Genomic DNA, 18,401 nt, shown 5'->3' with positions numbered 1-18,401 from the left:
GTCCCCCTGGGCTCAAGGCTGGCCCCAGTGTTGTTCCATTTCTTCATCAGTGACCTGGATGATGGGGCAGAGTGCACCCTCCACAAGTCTGCTGATTGAGAGGACTGAGGGAGGATCTTATCAATGTGTACAAGTACCTGAAGGGAGGGTGTCAAAGGGACAGGGACAAACTCTTTTCAGTTGTCCCGTGTGACAGGACAAGAGGCAATGGGCAGAAATGGAAGCACAGGAAGTTCTGCCTGACCGTGAGGGGGAATTTCTTCACTGTGAGAGTGACGAAGCACTGGCACAGGTTGCCCAGAGAGGTTGTGGAGTCTCCTTCTGTGGGGATCTTCAAGGCCCGCCTTGATGCAACCCTGTCTAACATGCTCTAGGTGACCCTGCTTGAGCTGTGAGGTTGGACTAGATGATCTCCAGAGGTCCCTTCCAACTTTACTGATTCTGTGATTCTATGATTCTATGATACAAAATTGGGCGGGGTGGCTGAGAGCTGTGCTGTCATTTTGAGAGAGCTTGACAGGCTGGAGAAATGGGCAGAGAGGAAGTTCAGCAATGGGAAATGCCAAGTCCTGGCCTTGGGCAGGAATAGCCCTAGGCAGCACGACAGGCTGGGGGCCAACCTGCTGGAAATATGCTCTGCAGAGAAGGACCTGGGAGTCCTGGTGGACAGCAAGTTGATCATGAGCCTGCAAGGTGCCTCTTGGGCTGCATTAGGAGGCCATTAGTGTTGCCAGCAGGTCAAAGGAGGTGATCTTTGCCCTCAGCCCCAGGGAGGCCGCAGCTGGAGTGCAGGGCCCATTTCTGGACTCCCCAGTAGATGAGAGATGCTCCTAGAGCAAGCCCGGTGAAGGGCAACTAAGATGATGAAGGGATGGAAGCACCTCTCATACGACAAAAGGCTCAGAGAGCTGGGACTGTTCAGCCTGGGGAAGAGAAGATATAGGGGGGATCTAATTGATGCATACAAATACCTGACGGGAGAGTGAAAAGAGGATGGGCTAGACTCTTTTCAGTGGTGCACAGTGATCAGATGAGAAGCCACAGGTACAAACTGAAACACAGGCAATTCCATCCATCAAGGAAAAACTTTGCTGTGAGGGTGAGTGAGCACTGGCACAGGTTGACCAGAAAGGCTGTGAAGTCCTCATTCTTGGAGCTGTTCCAGAGTTGTCCAGGCAGGGTCCTGGGCAGCCTGCTCTAGGTGACCTGGTTGAGCAAGGGGCTTGGACCAGATGGACTCCAAAGATTCCTTCCAACCTCAACTGTCCAGAGATTCTGTGAACTCTGTTTTTCTTTTTGCTCTTTTAAGTCCTGTAAAATCACACATACTGGGATGTCAAACCTGGATGCGCTGCTGGGCAAGATGAGCCAGGTGATACCTGACCCAAGTTATACCTGACCTAAGATGCTCTCCTTTGCAGCACAACCATGGTTCCTCCCCAGGGCAGGTGCGTCCCATTGGGAACAACAGTGCATCATTACGTCATTAAAACATCAGCAAGAGGCAAGCATGAGGAGTTTAATTCAGGCTGCACCAATAGCCGCAACTGCAGTACTATTTGCCGCTACAATGCCTGAATCTTCTGCTTTACTCATGCTTGTATGTTTAGAGTGGCCTCCTGAAACTTAATTTGAAAATGGGATGTGTGAAGCATGTGCTGCAATAGTGCTAACGGAGTAACCCAAGGAGCAGAGGAGCCTCGCTGACCTCACTTGGCTCTTGCATCAAAAGCCAGCTCCTGCTGATGCAGCTCTAAATGGGTGTTTGGTCTTTCTGGCTAGGGAGCCAGCTTTGACCAAAACCCTCTGATAATTCACTTGTTGGCTGCAGTGGTTCAAGTGCCTTAGCCTTGGAGGCCAGGAGGGTTAGGCTTCATCCTTGATTGTGGTCTGGTGCTCTGGTAAGATGGTAAGTCTGTTTTCCGAGCTGAAGGCGGAACCCTGAGTGCTAAAGGAAAGCCCTCTGCTTTTGGGGTCCTTCTCCTCTTTGGAGGCCTCCTTATGGAGGAGGGCATGTCTGGAAAAGAAGCCACCTGCATGAAGGGACATGTCATAAAAAGAATGTGGACTGGCAGGGAAAGTCTTCAAGGAAAGAGACAGCAGAAGACAAAAGTTCTCTGCAGAAAAGGAGTAAATCTCTTGTGGGGCCTGTTGACATTCAGGTCTTGTTTAATTGCGGTGTTTCTTGGACTTGAACCAGGGCAAGAGCAAGCTGAGGGGGGCTGGAGCACACTTTTAGGCAACTCTTTCACTCTCCCCCTTGTTCATTACCAATGTGTGGAGCTCCTTCGGGTGTTGTCCACCTCCCTCTGTTTCCTCTGTCACGTTGAAAGTGCCTTAAAAGAGTCTCCCAGTGGAAAAAAAACTCCTCTTATGCAGAAGCTGTAAGCTTCAGGCCCCTGTGTCCTGCCCCTTGGGAGCCCAGCTAAGGTGGCTGAGCATGATTGTCATGTCTGCCCTAGGACACCTGCTTGGGCCCAAAGAGAGACCTCCTTGTGCTCCTCCTCCTTGGGTTTTTTGAGATGCTTAGAAACCAGGAAATGGGCAGGGGCTTTTCCTGGGATCCTTCACCTTGTCACAGTCAAATACAGTGAGTTAGCCACCAACTCAAGCCATGTGTTTTTGCTTCAAGACAGGTTGGAGCTCTTGTGGTCAGTTCTGTGGCCTCTGAGTCTTTTCAGCCACATGGGTCATCTCTTCATGTTCGTCTCTACCACGAGGACAAAACGCTTCTGGTTGATACAAAGGCAAACCGAAAGCCATGCGACAGAAGAGCTGCACATTCCCGAGAATGGCAAATGCCTTTTGCAGCTTGCAGCGGGACCCTCTCCTTTGGCCTCCCTGTGGGGAGAGTGCCCCTGCTCCCAGGGGCCAACAGAAGGGGCATCTTCTCCAGCTGCAGCCCGCCAGCGTGCTCCTTCTCACAGTTATGCCTCCCGTCGGGCCAGGTCCTCTCCTGCCCTTTTCCTCAGGTCCACAGGGTTTCCTCAGGGAACAGCTGCAGCCAGGAAACATCCCACCTGCCATGCCTGTGTGCTCCTCATCTGGAAAGCTGCTTCTGCGGCTGCATCTCCTCTTGGTAACTTCTCTCCCACCTGACTGGTACCTGCTGCGCTCTGGGGGTGGTCCTGGATTCCCAGGCACAGAGGCAGGTCTGCCCCAAATCTCGCTTGCACGCTCCGGCAACAGCAAGAGCTGCTCAGGCTCTTCCCCTCCCGCTGCGCAGGTGTGCCAGGCCGTCCGGAGAGACCTGCTGTGCCTGCAGACTTGTATACAAGGAGCTGCAGTACCTGTAGTGCCCATGGGATCTTTAAGGAGAGACAAAGAGCAGTCAAACAGTCCTGCAGAGAAGTGCTTTATTGCAGTGAGGTTACAGGGGACTAACTCAAAAGTTCCCCCGCTCCTGGTCCAGGGCTGCTCTGAGCCCTATAAGGGGGAGTTCAGTGCTAACCAAATAAAACTTCCAATGCGTGGAAACACACTGCACGTCCCAGCACGTCCCCTCTTCTAATCTTTCTTCCTTTTACTTTTTATCTTTCTTCCTTTTTAAATTTTCATTCTTTTTCTTTCTTCTTTCCATCATTTTCTTTCTTCATGCTTTTCCTTTTTTTTCTTTTTCTATTTTTCTTTCTCTTTCATTCTTTTTTCATTCAAGCTTTTTTTTCCTTTTCCTTTTCTTTCTCTTTCCTTTTCTTTCTTTCTTTTTCAATCTTTTTTCTTTATCATTTTCTTTCTTCCTTTTTTCTTTTTTCTCTTTTTTCTTTTTCTCTCTTTCGCTTTCATTCTTTCATTCATTTTCAATCTATCTTTTTCTCTTTTACTATCTTTTTCTTTTCCTTTCTTTCTCTATTTATATCTTTCTGTTCAATTCTTTCTCTTTCTCTTTCTCTTTCTCTTTCTCTTTCTCTTTCTCTTTCTTTTTTTATTTTTCTCTTTTATTGTTCTTCCTCTTTTCCTTTTCTTTCTTTCTTTCTTTTTCTTTCATTCATTTTTATCTATTCATATTTTTTCTTTGTCTTTCTATTTCTTTCTATTTCTTTCTATTTCTAGTTCTATCCTTCTCTTTCTAGCTTTCTATCTTTTTCTTTCTTTGTTTCTTACATTCTTGTTTCTATCTTTGAAGGAAAGAAAACAAAAGTTAGAAAGAAAGAGAAAGAAAAAAGAAGGAAAGGGGAGAAAGAGAAAGGAAAATGAGATTGACAGAGAAAGAAAGAGAAAAAGAGAAAGAAAAAGATAAAAACGGGAATTTCTTTTCCTTTTTTCTTTCCCTTTTCTTTCTTTCCTTCCTTTCTTTCTTTCTCTTTTTCTTTGCTTGCTGCCTTCCTTCTCTTCCTTTCTTTTTTCTCTTTCTCTTATTTGCCTTTTCTCTCCCCTTTTCTCTTCATTCTTTTCCCCTTCTTTCTTATTTGCCCTCCTTTTTTCTCCTTTTTTCCCCTTCCTTCTTTTTTCCTCTCCTTGCCTCTCCTGATTCTTTCCCCTCCTTCTTCTTTCACTTCCACCTTTTTCTCCCTTCCCTCTTCTCCTCCTTGCTTTTGCTTCTTTTTTCATGGGTTTTCCCCTTTTCATTCCTCCTTCTCATTTCTTTTTTCTTTCCTTCCCCCCTTCCTCTTCTTCTTTCGTTTCCTCCTTCCCTGCCTCCCTCCCTTTCCTTTTTACTTTCCTTTTTCCCTTTCCCTCTTCCTTTCTTTCTTCCTTCTTAGCTTTCCTTCTTTTCTCCGTTTTCCTTTTCTACCTTTATCCCCCCTTTCCTTTATTTTTAATTTCCCTTTTCATTCTCCCTTTTCCTTCCTTGTTTATGCCCCTTATTTTTCCCTCCTCTGTTATTTGCCCTCCTTATTTCCTCTCCTGCTTTTCTTCCCTTCCTAGTTTTTTCTCTTCCTTCTTTTCCCCCTCCTTCTTTCCTCTCGTTTTCCCCCTTGCTCTTTCCCTCCTCCTTTTTCCCTCTCCTTCCTCCTTATTATATGCCCTGGTTTTTCCTTCTCCTAGTTTCTTCCCCTCCTAGTTTTTTCTCTCTTGTTTTTGGCCCTTCTCCTTTCTCACCCACCTCCTTTTTTCCTCCCCTTGTTATTTGCGCTCCTTTTTCTTTCTCCTCTTTATTCTTTCTCATCCTTGCACTTTCCCTTCCCTCTTTTTTCCCTTCTTTTTTCACATCCTTCTTCTTTTCCCTTCCTTCTTCTTTTCCCTTGTTAATTGTCCTCCTTGTTATTTGCCCGTTAGCGCTCTCTCCCTTGCTTTTGCTCTCCCTTGATTTTGTCCTCCCTTGTTCTTTCCCCTCTAGCTTTTGCTGCTCCTACTTTTTGACCTTCATTGAGTCTCCTCTCTTTCTTTTGCCCCTCTTTTCTTCTCCTTCCTTCTTATTTGCCCTCCTTATTTCCCCTCTATTTTCCCTTGCTTCTTTTTTTCCCCCTTCTTTCTTATTTGCCCTCCTTTTTTATTCCTCCTTTTTCCCCTGCCTTCTTTTTTCCTCTCCTTGGTCTCGCCTCTCCTGATTCTTTCCCCTCCTTCTTCTTTCACTTCCCTCTTATTCCCTTCCTTCCTTTTTTCTTCTTTCCTTGTTCACTTCCTTCCTTTCTCCCCTTCTTCCCTTCCTTCTTTCTTCCCCTCCTTGTTTTTGCCTCTTTTTCAGGGTTTTCCCCTTTTCATTCCTCCTCCTCATTCTCCCTTTTCCCTCCTTGTTCCTTTCTCCCTTTTTCCCCTTTTCCTTTTCTTTTTCCTCTATTGCCTTTTTCCTTTCTTTTCTTCCTTCCTTTTCCCTTTCTTAGCTCTCCTTTTCTCTCTTTTCACTCAGTTTCCTCTCTTTTTCTCTCCCTTATTCCTTGGCTTGCTCGCCTTTATTCTCCTCATGTTTCCCTTTCCCTTTTCCTTGCCTTTAGTTTCTCTTTCGTCTTCCTTTCTCCTTTTCCTTTTTCATTTTCTCCTTGCATTTTTACTCTCCTGCTTTACCTTCCTTTTTCCCTTCCCTGCTCGGCCCTTCTGTGTTTGGCACTTCCCTCTTGGGCCCTTGTTTGCCCCTTCCCTATTTCTCCCTTCCTTCTTTTCCCCTCCCTTCTTTTGCTTTTTCTTCCTTTTCCTTTTCTTCTCTCCTTCCTTGCTTTTTCTTCCTTTTTCCTCTAGTTCCTTTTCCCTGCTTTTTTTCCCTGGGTTTTCTCTCCATTTCGTTGCTATCCTTGACGTTCCCTTCCTTTTCCTTCCTTTTCTTTCCTTTTCCTTCCTTTTCCTTTCTCTTTCTCACTTCTTCTCATTCTTTGCCTCTTTCCTCCTCTTCTCCTTTCCTTCCCTTTTCCTTCCTTCATTACTTTCACTTTTTGTTTCCTTTTCTCTTTTCTTCCTTTGATTTCCTTTCCTTCTTTTTCTTTTTTTTTCCCTTCTTTTGTCTTGGCTTTCTTTTTCCCTTGATTCTTTCTCTTTCATTTGAGTCTTCTTTGCTCTTTTCCTCTGGTGTTCTCTTTCTTTGCTTTTTACTTTTCCTACAGGCTTTTATCTTTCCTTCCTTCCTTTCTTTCTCTTCCTTCTTCTAATTCCCTTCTTTCATTTTACCCTTTCCTTTCTTCTCTTCTTTCTTTCCATCTCCTTTTTATTCTTTCCTCTTATTTTTCTTTTTTCCTCCTTTCATTATTTTCTTTTTCTTCCCTAGTTTCTTCATTCCTTTTTTCTCATCCATTTTCCTTTTATTTTCTTTAGTTCTCTTCCTTTTTGCCTTATTCCTTATTCTTCTTTCCTTACTTTTCTTCACCTGTTTTTTTCTTCCTCATTTCCTTCCTCTTTTACTTTTCCCACTTTCCTTTAGTCTTCCCTTTTTACATTCTCTTTCCTTTTCACTCTCCTTCTTTCTTCTTTTTTCTTTCCTTGTTTCCTTGCATGGTTTTCCTTTTTCCTTGCTTTTCCTCTATTCTTTGCCTTTTCATTTTTCCTCCTTCCTTTCCTTCTTTCTCTCCTTCTTCCCCTGCCCTTGTTTTCTCTTTCCTTCCCTTGCTTTCCTCATTGCTCTTTCCTCCTTTCTTTGGGTGGGCTGGCGGGCTCCTTCCTTTCTTACCTTCCTTCCATCTGTCCTTGTTTGCCTTTCTGTTTCTCTACGCCCTGGCCTTGCTTTTTCTTGCCTTGCTTTTTCTTTGCTTTTGTTCTTTCTAACTTTTCCTGCTCCAGTCTTCCCCTTTTTTATTTGCTTTCTCCTTTCTTCTTTCCTTTCTACTTTCCTCTTACTTTCCTTCTGTACTTCCTTTTTTTTTTCCTTTATTCTTCCCTTCTTTTTCCTTTCCCCCTGCCTTGCTTCTTACATTATTTCTTGCCTTGCTTTTTTTCTTTCCTGGGGGTTTTCTTTTTCTCTCTTCTGCTTTCCTAGTTTTAGCTTGGCTTGCTGCCTCCCTTCCTTCCTTCCCATTCTTATTTCCTTAGGGGATTTCATTTGTTTTCCTTTATTTCTTCCACTGGCTCTCTTTCTCCCTCTTCTCCTTTTCTCTCTTTTTTTCTTTCTCTTTTTTTTCTTCCTCCTTTTACTCTCTTTTTCTTTCCTTCTTCCCCTCCCTTTCCTTCTTCCCTTTTTCTTTGCTCTTTTCTCCCTCTTTTCCCTCTTTTGTTTGCTCCCTTTAGTCCCTTTGTCCCCCTTTTCTCTTTTCTTTCCTTTCTCCCCTCCTTTTCCCTTCCTTCTTTCCCTTCCTTGTTCTTTCTTCTCCTTGTTTTACCCTCCTAGATTTATCCCCTCCTTGTTTTCACCTCCCCCTTGCTTTTGCCCCTCATTTTTTTGCTCTTCCTTTTATTTGCTTTCCTTGCCTTTTCCCCTTCTTGTGCTTTCCCTTCCTTATTCTTCTCGTCCTTCTCTTTCTCCCTCCTTCCTTTCTTTCTTCCTTTTTTTCGCCCCTCCTTCTTTTTGCCCCTCCTTGTTTTTTCTTTTCTCTTTTCATTACCCTTTTTGTTCCTCTTTTCCGTCCTTGTTTTTTCACTATTTTCTCTTCTTTCGTGCCTTATTTCTTGCTTTCATTTCTCTTAACTTTTCTCCTATTTTCTCTTGTTCCTTTTCTTTTTTCCTTATCACTTTCCTCATTTCCTTCCTTCTTCTACTTCCCTTTTCTTTCCTTTATTCTTCTCTTGCTTTTTCCCTTCTTCTGGCCTTGTTTTTCTTTCCTTGTTCTTTCTTTTTTTCTCCCTTTCCTCATTTCTTTTTTTCCTTGTTTCTTCTTCCCACATTTTGGCCTGGCTTTTTTCTTTGTCTTCATTTTCTTTCTTGGCTTTCATTTTCTTTCTTTCTATCCATCTTGCTCTTGCTTTTTCTTCCTTCCTTCCCTATGTGCTTTTATTTTTTTCCTTTATTTCTTCTAGTGGCTTTCTCTTTCTTCCTTTCTCTTTCTTTTCTCTTTCCTTTACCCTTCTCTTTCTCTTTATTTTCTCCTCCCTTTCCCCATCCCTTTTTGCTTCCTTCTTCTCCTTGCTCCTTCTCTTTCCTTCTCCCCTTTCTTCCTTTTATTCTTTCTTCCCTTCTTTCTTTCTTTTTTCCTTTGTTCTGTCCTTATTGCCTTTGTTTTCTTTCCTTTTTTTCTTTCCTTTCCTTCTTCCTTTTATTTCTTCCCTTCCTCCCTTTCTGTCTTCCTTTTCCTCCATCTTCTCCTCACATTTTTCCATTTTTTGTTTCTTCCCTTTCTGCCTCTTTTCCCCTTTTTCTTTCCCTTTTCTTTCATTTTCTCTCCTTTTCCCTTCCTCATCTTACTCCCCCTTGTTCTCACCCCTCCTTCTTGTTTTTTTCTCTTTTTCTCCTATTTGTTAACTTTTTCCTTCCTTGTTTCTGCTTTCATTTTTCACTATTTTCTTTTTTTTTTTTCTTGGCTGGCCTTGTTTCTTGCCTTCATTTCTCTTTCCTCTTCTGTTTTCTCTTGTTCCTTTCTTCTTTCATTACTGCTACATCCCCCTTTCCTTCCTTCCTTCCTTTTTTCCTTTCCTTTATTCTTCCCTTGTTTTTTTCCCCCCTTCCTTGCCTTGTTCGTTCCTTTATTTCTTTCCCTGGATTTCTTTCTTTGTTTTTTTTTTTCTCTTTCCTTATTTCAGATACACTTTTTTCTTTGCTTTCCTTTTTGCCCTTTCTTTTCCTTCCTTTCCTCTTCTTTCCTTATATGCTTTCATTTTTTCCTCTTTATTTCTTCCAGTGCCTTTCATCTTTTTTTTGCTTTCCTTTCCCCCTTTCCCCTTCTCCTTTCCTTTCCTCCTTTTCTTCCTCCCTCTTTCATTTTTTCTTTCCTTTTTCTTCCCTTTCCTTCTTTCTTTCCTTTTTCCCCTTTCCTCTTGTTTGTTTGTCCCTTTATTCCCCCTTTTCCTTTCTATTTTTAATTCCTGTTTTTATTCTCCCTTTTCTTTGTTTCTGTCCCTTCTCTTATTTTTTCCCTCCTGTTACTTGCGCTCCATGTTTGCTGTACTGTTTTCTTCCCTTCCCACTTTTTTCCTTTCCTTTTTTCCCTCCTTTTCTCTCGTTTCCCCCCTCCCTGCTGTTTCTATCCTCCTTTTTTCCTCTCCTTTCTATTTCCTGTCCTCATTATATCCCCTCCTAGTTTTTCCTCCTCCTCGTGTTTTCCCTGCCTAGTTTTTTCTCTCTTGTTTTTGGTCTTCCTCCTTTTTTCCTCCCCTTTGTTATTTGCCCTTCTTTTTCTTTCTCCTCTTTATTATTTGCCATCCTTGTTCTTTCCCTTCTCTCTTTTTCCTCTCCCTTTTTCCCCTTCCCTCTTTTTTCTCGTTATTTGTCCTCCGTGTTATTTGCCCTTTAGTGTTTTCTCTCCCTTGATTTTGCCCTCCCTTGTTCTTTCCCCTCGTTTCATTTGCCTTCCTGGTTTTTGCTACTTCTAGTTTTTGCCCCTCTTTGATTTTCCTCTCCTTGTTTTGCCCCTCCTTTCTTCTCCTTCCTTTTTTTGCCCTCCCTTGGTTTTGTCCTTCCTTCTTATTTGGCCTCCGTCTTATTTGCCCTCCTCCTTTTTTCCCTTCCTTATTATTTCCCCTCCATTTTTCCTTTCTTCTTTTTTCCCCCTTCTTTCTCATTTGCCCTCCTTTTCTTCTCCTCCTTTTTTCCCTTCCTTCTTTTTTCTTCTCCTGGTTCTTGCCTCTCCTTGTTCTTTCTCCTCCTTGTTCTTTCACTTCCCTGTTTTTTCCTTCTTTCCCTTTTCACTTCCTTTCCTCCTTTTCTCCCTTCCTTCTTTCTTCTCCTCCTTGCTCTTGCCATGCTTTTATTTCATTTTTTCTTTTCCCCTTTTCATTTCTCTTTTTCATTCTCCCTTTTTGTTCCTTGTTCCTTTCTCCCCCTTTCCCTTTTTTCTTTCCTTTTTCCTTCTATTGCCTTTTTTACTTCATTTTCTTCCTCTCTTTTTTCCTTTCTTAGCTCTCTTGTTCTTTCTTTTCTCTCCTTTTCATCCTTTTTTTTCCCTCTCTCTTACCCCTTGGCTTTCTTTCCTTTATTGTCCTTATTTTTCCTTTCCTTTTTCCTTGCCTTTATTTTCTCTCCTTTTCTTCTTGCTTTCCTCTTTTCCTTCTTTAGTTTCACCTTTCATTTTTACTTTCCTTCTTTACCTTCCTTTGTCCCTTTCTTGTTTGTCCCTTCCTTGTTTGTCCCTTCCTTGTCTCTCCCTTCCTTCTTTTTCTCTTACTGCTTTTGCTTTTTCCTTTCTTCCTTTTCCTTTTCTTATTTCCTGCCTTGCTTTTTCTTCCTTTTTATTCTATTTCCTTTTTCCTTCTTTCTTTCCCTGTGTTTTCTTTCCATGTGTTGCCATCCTTGATGTTCCCTTACTTGCTTTTGACTTTTTCTTTCTGTTATTCTTTCCTTGTTTCTTGACTTGTTCTTTCTTGCCTTGTAGTTTCTTTCTTCTTGTAGTTTCTTTCTTCTTTCTCTTGCCTCCTTTTCTTTCCTTCCATGTCCACAATGATCTTGCTGGGCTCTGATGGCTTCTCACCCAGGCCTGGCATGCGATAGGAATGCTGGTGACTGCTCAGATGGTTCTCGCAGCCCGGAAGCAGGAAGAGGGAATGGCAGCAGGTCCCAGGGGAATGATGGAGGAGCCCTGGGCAGCAGGACAGCAGCTCTGCAGGGAGCGCCTGGAGGACGTCTGGGGTGGAGCGCCCTCTGATAATTGTGTGGGCACGATGGCAGGCTGCTCTCCCAGTGCCTCCCTCGCCAAGCTCACCTGTTGCTGCACAGCAGCAACACTGTCCACGCTCCTGCTCCGTTTCTGGTGCCTTCTGCTGCCCTCTGAGGGGTCCTCAAAGGACAGAGCTGGCTCTGAGATGCTCCTACGCATTGTGCTGATGTCACTTTGCAAATGAGGCACCGGAGGGGCAGAGACACATGTTGCATATGCTCTGCTCCCACCGGGGCTTCTCCCACTGGGCTGCTGCATCTCAGAGGTTAGGGAGTCACATCCAGCTTCAGGCCCTGGCTTGTCTTGGGCAGAAGCATCCTCCTGAGCAGCTCCTGGGTGCCCTGTGGGCACAAAGAGCCTGTTAGCTAGCTTGTACTGGCCCTCTGAAAGGAAAACAGGACTTTTGCCATGGCACCATGGCAACGTGCAGATGGCAAGCTGCAGTCTTAGCACCTATGGATGTGAGGGGCAGCTCAGGAGACACAATTAGCCCCAGGGGCAATATCCTGCACCAGGGAGAGCGCACTTCAAGCCCATAGTGAGCAATGCTGTGCAGAGCATAGCTCTACAAACATTTAACATCCGGGGTGCCGCTTGTAGTGGGAGGAAGGTCACTGGGAATTTCTGGGAAGTGTTGCAGGGGGGAGGCACCGCCAGAAGGTATTGAACCCTCTGCACCTCTCTGCATTGCCACAGGCATCTTCCCACAGCCAGCTCAAGGACTGGAACCAGCAGCTCTGGGCAGTGCCAATCCTCAGTGCAGCCTCCTACCTGCGGAGCTGCCGGTGTGCTCGGGGCAGTCTTCAGCAGAGGGGCTGCCAGGCAAGGCCAAGTCCTCCCCAAATATTGCTGTGCAGTTGTCAATAAGAAACTCCACCAGTGACTTCACCTGCACACAGAAAACCATGGATGTCAGTGCAAGGGGCTGAAGATGCGCTCAACAGTCTTTGCTGCTCCTGACTGCCATTTCTCTACTGAAAGCTGTAGCTCTGTGACTGCAGCTCCAGGAAGAGATCTGCCTGTCACATTGCAGAAAGCCCAGCTGAGGGGCAGCCCCCACACTCCCAGGTGCTGCTGCTGCCTTTAGCTGTGGGATCTGTGCGGGTGGCTCAGCTGTGCCCCAACGGGGGAGCCAGTTGCTGAGTTCAACATACCTTGCCATTCATCTCCATTTGCACTTGCAGCGGCAGCGTGCTGTCTGTGCCTGGGCTCAGCACGTTGGGCCCTATGCAGATGGCAAGGTTGCTGGAGTCCATCCTGCTGGTCTCTGCATTTTGGCTTATGTGGTGGAGCACAGCAAGCAAGGGCTTGAGCAAGAGGATATTTGGCCGTGGCAGTTGGTCAGCCACCCTAAGAGAACACAAATACAACGTGTCATGACTTGAGGGGGCAGCGGCTGCTGTTCCTTGCTGTGTGTGAAAACTTTGTGAAAGCCTATGCCTGTGTTGTGTAGAATTAGCACAAGCAAGCTGGTAGGAATGACAGGTTTTTCCTTGGCACTCCCCATTTCCAGAGAAGGCCCCGGCCTCTCCCAGACCCTCCAGAATGCTGTGACTGGCTACAACACTCACTCTTTCAATTCTTCAATCTTTTCTTGCCTGCTTGGCTTTTCAAGAGCCAGCATCCACTTCTCAAACAGGGCTGCCGACAGGAGTTGGGAAGGGATATTGCGCAGGAAGTCCTGCAAGGCCAAGATATGGAGATGAGGCTTTGGACACCACCCCGGAGCCCACACGGAGCACCCCCAGCACTTGGGCGCCCAAGAAGGCAGCTCAGAATCATAGAATCAGTAAGGTTGGAAGGCACCTCTGGAGATCATCTAGTCCAACCTCCCTGCTCAGCAGGGTCACCTAGAGCATGGTAGACAGGGTTGCGTCCAGGCAGGCCTTGAAGATCTCCAGAGGAGACTCCACAACCTCTCTGGGCAACCTGTGCCAGTGCTCCGTCACTCTCACAGGGAAGAAATTCCCTCTCACGTTCAGGCGGAACTTCCTGTGCTTCAATTTCTGCCCAACTTGCTTTGAGCTACCTGCCCACAAAGGTGCTCATGGCCTTCGACAGAGCAGTGGGCTGCACAGGCCCCTGCCCTGCTTGGACCTGCTTGTACGAATGCAGTAACAGGCCCTCATGACTATCAGCCTTGAGTCCACCCAGGAATCTCAGTCTTCCTCCATGAGGAGGCCGCTGGGCAGCAGGAGAAGGAGGAAGAGGAGGAAGTTCCAGCTTTTCAGTTTCCCATGGTCAGGCAGAGGGCACTGGCAGAGCAAGGGGAACTGAAAGCCACATGGGAAGTACAAATGTCAAACTTTGCTAAGCCTGAGCACAGGTGCGTTGGCTCCCCTGCGGTTTCAGCTTGGAGTGCCCCCTGGGCCCGTCCAGGCACTCGAGGGGACCCCTGCAGGTTCGCAACGTGCTCTCAAGCTGCAAGGCAGAAGAATTCACCTTCAAGATGACAGCCAAGAGGTGCACAGGTTTGCTGTCCAAGTCAACGGTGCCCCCTTTGTCGAGGGCCTCCTTCAGTTCCCTGCGCGCTTTCTCACTGGCAGCCTTGCGGAATATCCCCTCAGTGGCAGGCCCTTCCCTGTACAATATGGCCAGGAGATCCTGCAGGAAAAAGCAGACAGCAGTGGCAGAAGAGTTCCTCGGGTGGAGGAAGGCCCCTTGCCCTTAGGGGAGCATTTCCTGGGAGGCAGAAGCAAGTTTTTGCCTGGGAGGCGCACTCTGCTCTGCCTGGGTTCGCAGCTGGTTCTCACTGCCGGGAGGTTACACTGGCGGTAACCTGGCCAAGTAACCCCAAGCCACCCTCCTAAGCACCTTTCTCAAGGAAATCCAGAAATCCCTGGCTGCTTATGCTGCTGAGAGCTTCCTTTCAAAGACTTCTGCAAGGCCGCCAGCATACCCTCGAGGGAGCAGATCTGCTTCTCCTCTTCCTGCTCCGCGGTTGTCTCCACTCCAAAGCTACTTCCCATGGCAGCTCTGCAGGCTGCACAAACCCACACGCTTGACCCCTTTGACTTGCGTGGTGGGACCTGACCCTCAGGCCTTGTCGGTGAGAATTGAGCAGAGAGGACAAACCCCCAAATCCCTTGTCTCCACAGAGCCAGAGCCACAGAGCAACAGTGGTGATGTTGCCTCGTGCAACAAGCCTGTTGCCGTGCAACAGGCTAACTGCACGGCCAGGCTGGCTTACCTGGACCGGCTGGGGCAGGGTCTCCTCTTCCCCACAAAGACTGCCCAGAGGCTGCCCAAACAGGGGGCTCTTGAGGCCAGAGTCTGGTTGCTCTGGACAGGCCCCACTGGCCGAGGCTCGCCTCCGAGCGAACGGCCACGGGATCAGCCTCTTCCTTTTCTTAGTCCCATCTGCTGCAAGCGAGAGGAAAGCAAAGGTCAGGTGAAAAAAGCCAGCGGAGACGAGTCTGTGCGCAGTGCTGCGCGATGCCGAACGCAGAGCAGAGCTGTGCGTCGAAACAGCGACTCCGACTGTGTGGGGCAAACTGGGAGACAGCTAAGGCTTTCCTGAGGGAAGAACCACCTCAGCTGTCCAAGTGTGACCATCCCTCTGAGCTGTGATGGTTTTTTCACCTCCTGGTGACTGCTTCCTCTCAGAAAGTGGGAGCGCACAGGGCACAGAAATAGCCACAGGCTTTTCGGCACGTGCAGAGGCTTTGACAGGGCAGAGGTCTCTGGGACCACCATACGTCACTGGGGCAGCTTGCAGTGCCAGTAATTTGGGCTGTGCAGTCTGAGCGTGCCTCCGTCCAAGGTCTGCCAGGAGGGGCAGCAGGGGCTCCTGCTTTTGAGCCGCTATGGGAGAGCGCTGTGTGAGAAGGCAGCTCCTCAGGTGTTCTTTCCAACTCACCAGGAGAGTGGCAAAGTCCCTCCTCAGGAGCCGATGGGGCCAAGACTGGGCATTGCTCGGTGGCCGCCTGCAAGGAACGGGTCCAGGTTACAGAGCCGGGAATGGCTGCGGGAACGGCACTGCCTCGCTGCCCGTCGCGGTGCTGGTGGCAAACGCTGCTGCTGCAGCCGACCACCCTGACGTGGCCCCGCAGGCCACAGCCCCCGGGCAGTTTTGGGGGGCGGGTGGATGCCGAGGAGGTGCAGCCCTCCTGCGCTGCCCCCGGCAACGGGCGGCTCCTCCCAGACCACCCCATGAGGCAGCAGCTGGGCCTCGAGGGCTTTGGCCCCTGCCACCTTCCTCCCAAACTCAGACACCTCCCACCAGCACCCAGCCAGGGCCGGGGCAGAGCGAGCCCCTGCTCACCTCCGCCGAAATCAGCACCTCGACGGTCCGGGCGCTCAGCAACGCCGACTAGGCGAGAGAGCAGAGAGACAGCGTGAGCAGCTCATCACGGGGGCTGCTGCCGAAGCCCCGTGGCGCGCTGGGCGGAGCGGAAACCCAGGGACACTTACGGGGCAGTAGAAGCCAACGACCTTCACCAGGAACCGCAGGGAGGCCAGGCGGGTGACGCGGGTCTCCTGGGCTCCTCCGCTTCGCCTGGGCGCAGGGCAGGCGCAAGGGCAGAGCTGGGTCACAGCCGGCCCTCCCTGCTCGCGGCCCTCGCGCCAGCCCCGCGCCTCCGCGCCGCCCCGCGCAGCAGAGCTTCCCGCAGCGCTGGTGCCAGCACCGCCCCGCACCGCCCCGGCTGCTGCCCCCGCGCCCCCTCCGCGTGGGGACGGGCGGCGGCAGCTCTGCCCGGAGCTGCCCTGCGCCGGGGGCCCCTTTCCCCACCGCCACGGCTGCGCTGCGGGGGCAGCTCCCCCGGCAGCTCCCCACCGCCTGCAGCCTGGACGCCCGCCGCCGGCAGGCTGCAGCGCCCGGCAGGGCTCACCCGAGCACGGTGCTGACCCACAGCTCCTTCACCTCCCGCGACCTGCAGCGAGAAGGAGAAGCCGCCTCAGAGCCCGCCGCGGCCCCTCCTGCTCTGCGGAGGCCCAGCCCCGGGCACGGCTCGCCCGCACGGCCCCGCTCCGCGCCGCCAGCACCAGAGCCCCCGCTCGGAGCGCCCAGCTCGGTGTCGCGGGCTGAGCGGAGCCGCCGGGACGTGCCGGGGGCCGGGCCTCGTGCGCTCCCGGAGCTGCCGCCGGGGCCTCCGCAACCCGAGCGGGGCCTCTGCTTGCTCTGCCCACGCCTGCGCGGAGCCCCAGCAGCCCGGGGAGGCCCGACGGCCAGCACGGCGCCCTGCACCCCCAAACGGCCCCGGGCGCGTCCCCACGCTCACCGGAAAGTGACCACGCAGACGTCTCCCGGCCACACGAGGACGAGGCTGTTGGCACATTTCAGGCCAAAAACCTCCTCGTCTTCCCGCCCGCACGCCGCCTCATCCTCCCCACACAGCACCCAGAGCTCGCTGAGGGGCACCCGGTGCTTCAGGAGGAAGGTGGAGCCCCACCTGCTGGGAGGAAGAGCAGAGAGAGCCTTGGCGGCCGTGTCCCGGGGCAGCCCCAGCAGCCCCGCAGCACAGAGCCGTCTCCGAGGGGCAGCGCCGTGGGGCAGCCGCCCCGAGCCCCGGCGGGAGGAAGGAGCCCCAGGCCCCGCACACCCAGAGGCACTTCCAAAACACCACTGCTCCATCAGGGGCTGCGGGCCAGGGCAGCAGGAGCAGGAGCCTGCCCCTTTCCTCCTACAGCTCCCCAGACTAGCGGGAGAGGGTGTCCCTGCCCGCGCAGCAGGGACGGCCGTGCCTGGACTGCGGGTCGTTTGGAGCACAAGTCCTCGCCGAGCCAGCGGGAGACCTCTGGGGAGGAGCGGTGCCCTGGGGCTGGTGGCAGAGGCGGTGCTGGGGGAAGGACAGCTCTGGTTGCTGATCCCACCTGAAGCTGGCGACGGCGATGGTGTTTGGGAAGAGCAGGAGGTCCCTGTCCCTCGTCTGCTGGTGCCGCGTCACCTGCACCCGGTCGCAGAGCAGGAGCTGGGGGCTCCTGCGGGACACAAGGGCGCCGAGCGGCGCCGGGGGCCGGGATGCTCCCCTGCCCGCGAGCCCGTGGCTGGCGCCAGGAGCCTCGTAGCCGGGGTCCCCAAGCCGTGGCTGCACGCCACGAGTGGGGCCAGTAGCGCCCCGGGTGCCGCAGCAGTTGCCCATGGCGCTGCGGCCAGGCAGACGGCTGCGGTGCGGCCGGGCCCTGCACCGAGCAGCGCCGGGCGCCGGACAGGCCTGAACAAGGCCTGAACAAGGCTGGGAACTGTGTCCCTGCTCTGGGCAGTGCCGCCGGGCTGGGAGCCTGCGTCTCCCTGCTGCCACGCGCCGGCACCGTGCCGCACTGGGGCTCGGGCGGGCGCCGGCGGCTGTGACCACCCCGCTGCCTCTGTGGCACGCTGTGATGCGCCGGCCGGGTGGGGGGCAGCGCCGGGGGTGCGGGCGGGGGGCTGCGGGCACAGTGGGGCATCTGCCTGGCCGCCCGGCACCTCCCGCGCTCTGGGACTGCCACGTCTGCGGTGTGGGAGCGCAGCTGGTGGGGTTGGGGCACCGCTGCTGGCTCCTGCGATGGCCCCTTTGCTCTCCACATCTGGGCCCCACATGCCCAGTGCCGGCTCCTGCCATGGAGAGGGTCTAAGGGACGTGCTCGGAGACGAGGGGCTGCCCTTATGCGTCCCAGTGGTGGCTGCGGGGAGGCAAATGGTGCCTGGGACAAGGGAGGAGATGGGCTTGGTGCTGGAGGAGCTCCCAGCTTCCACAGCTACCTCTGTGTTGGTGAAACCCCCCAATGCACAGGCCTCCCCGCACGGCTCCAACATCGCCCGTTGTTGCTGGCACAGGAGGACTCAAGCTTTGGAGGGGGCAAGCAGCAGACCCTGTGCCCGCTCAAGAACCAGGGCTCAGACGGTTCCCAAAATCACAAGTTACACGCTTCCTCTGCAGGCAGTCAGCCGAATGGTCAGCCCCACGTTAGAGGCCTCCCTCTGCTCCAAGGGTCTAAAGGTGGCATCAGCATGGGAAGTGGGAATCTCGGCTGCAATCCCAGTCCGAGAAGAGTTTAGGGAAGGATTCAGTAACCTGAACATCAGCACCAGCATCCACTTGTGATGCCTTCGAAAATTCCTTGTGGTGCCCTGGGATACCCCAGTGGGGTACCTGGGATACCCGCCTGGAATACCCGCTTCCAGGCAGCTGAATCTCACCTCAACACCGGTCCATCCCAGGAGTGTGCAGGGAGGCTCCAGTGCAGACCTCTCAGGAATTAGGCACAGAAATGCTTGCACACACGTACTGAAATATAAATCCCCACATGTGCAGTCTGCATCTGAGTGCCAGTCCAAACGTCTATGAAACCTGCCGGGATGGTCTTTCTCTCAGCCTG

At 51.0% G+C, this 18,401-nt stretch overlaps 1 protein-coding gene across 1 annotated transcript; it reads right to left on the bottom strand.

Moving 5' to 3' along the window:
- Positions 1-10,902: 10,902 nt before the first annotated feature.
- On the bottom strand, positions 10,903-17,185 carry LOC134138911 (T-cell activation Rho GTPase-activating protein-like). Its single transcript, XM_062573101.1, has 11 exons — positions 16,917-17,185; positions 16,325-16,495; positions 15,516-15,600; positions 15,367-15,414; positions 14,962-15,028; positions 14,293-14,465; positions 13,545-13,706; positions 12,674-12,783; positions 12,257-12,452; positions 11,874-11,991; positions 10,903-11,443 (listed from the first exon to the last, which is right to left on the bottom strand). The coding sequence occupies exons 1-11, from the start codon at positions 17,183-17,185 to the stop codon at positions 10,953-10,955; spliced, it is 1,890 nt and encodes a 629-aa protein (XP_062429085.1). The 3' UTR covers positions 10,903-10,952.
- Positions 17,186-18,401: the final 1,216 nt, after the last annotated feature.

This window comes from Rhea pennata, chromosome 3 (genome assembly GCF_028389875.1).
Source record: "Rhea pennata isolate bPtePen1 chromosome 3, bPtePen1.pri, whole genome shotgun sequence".
NCBI lineage: Eukaryota > Metazoa > Chordata > Aves > Rheiformes > Rheidae > Rhea > Rhea pennata.
This window is presented reverse-complemented; position numbering and strand designations above follow the sequence as displayed.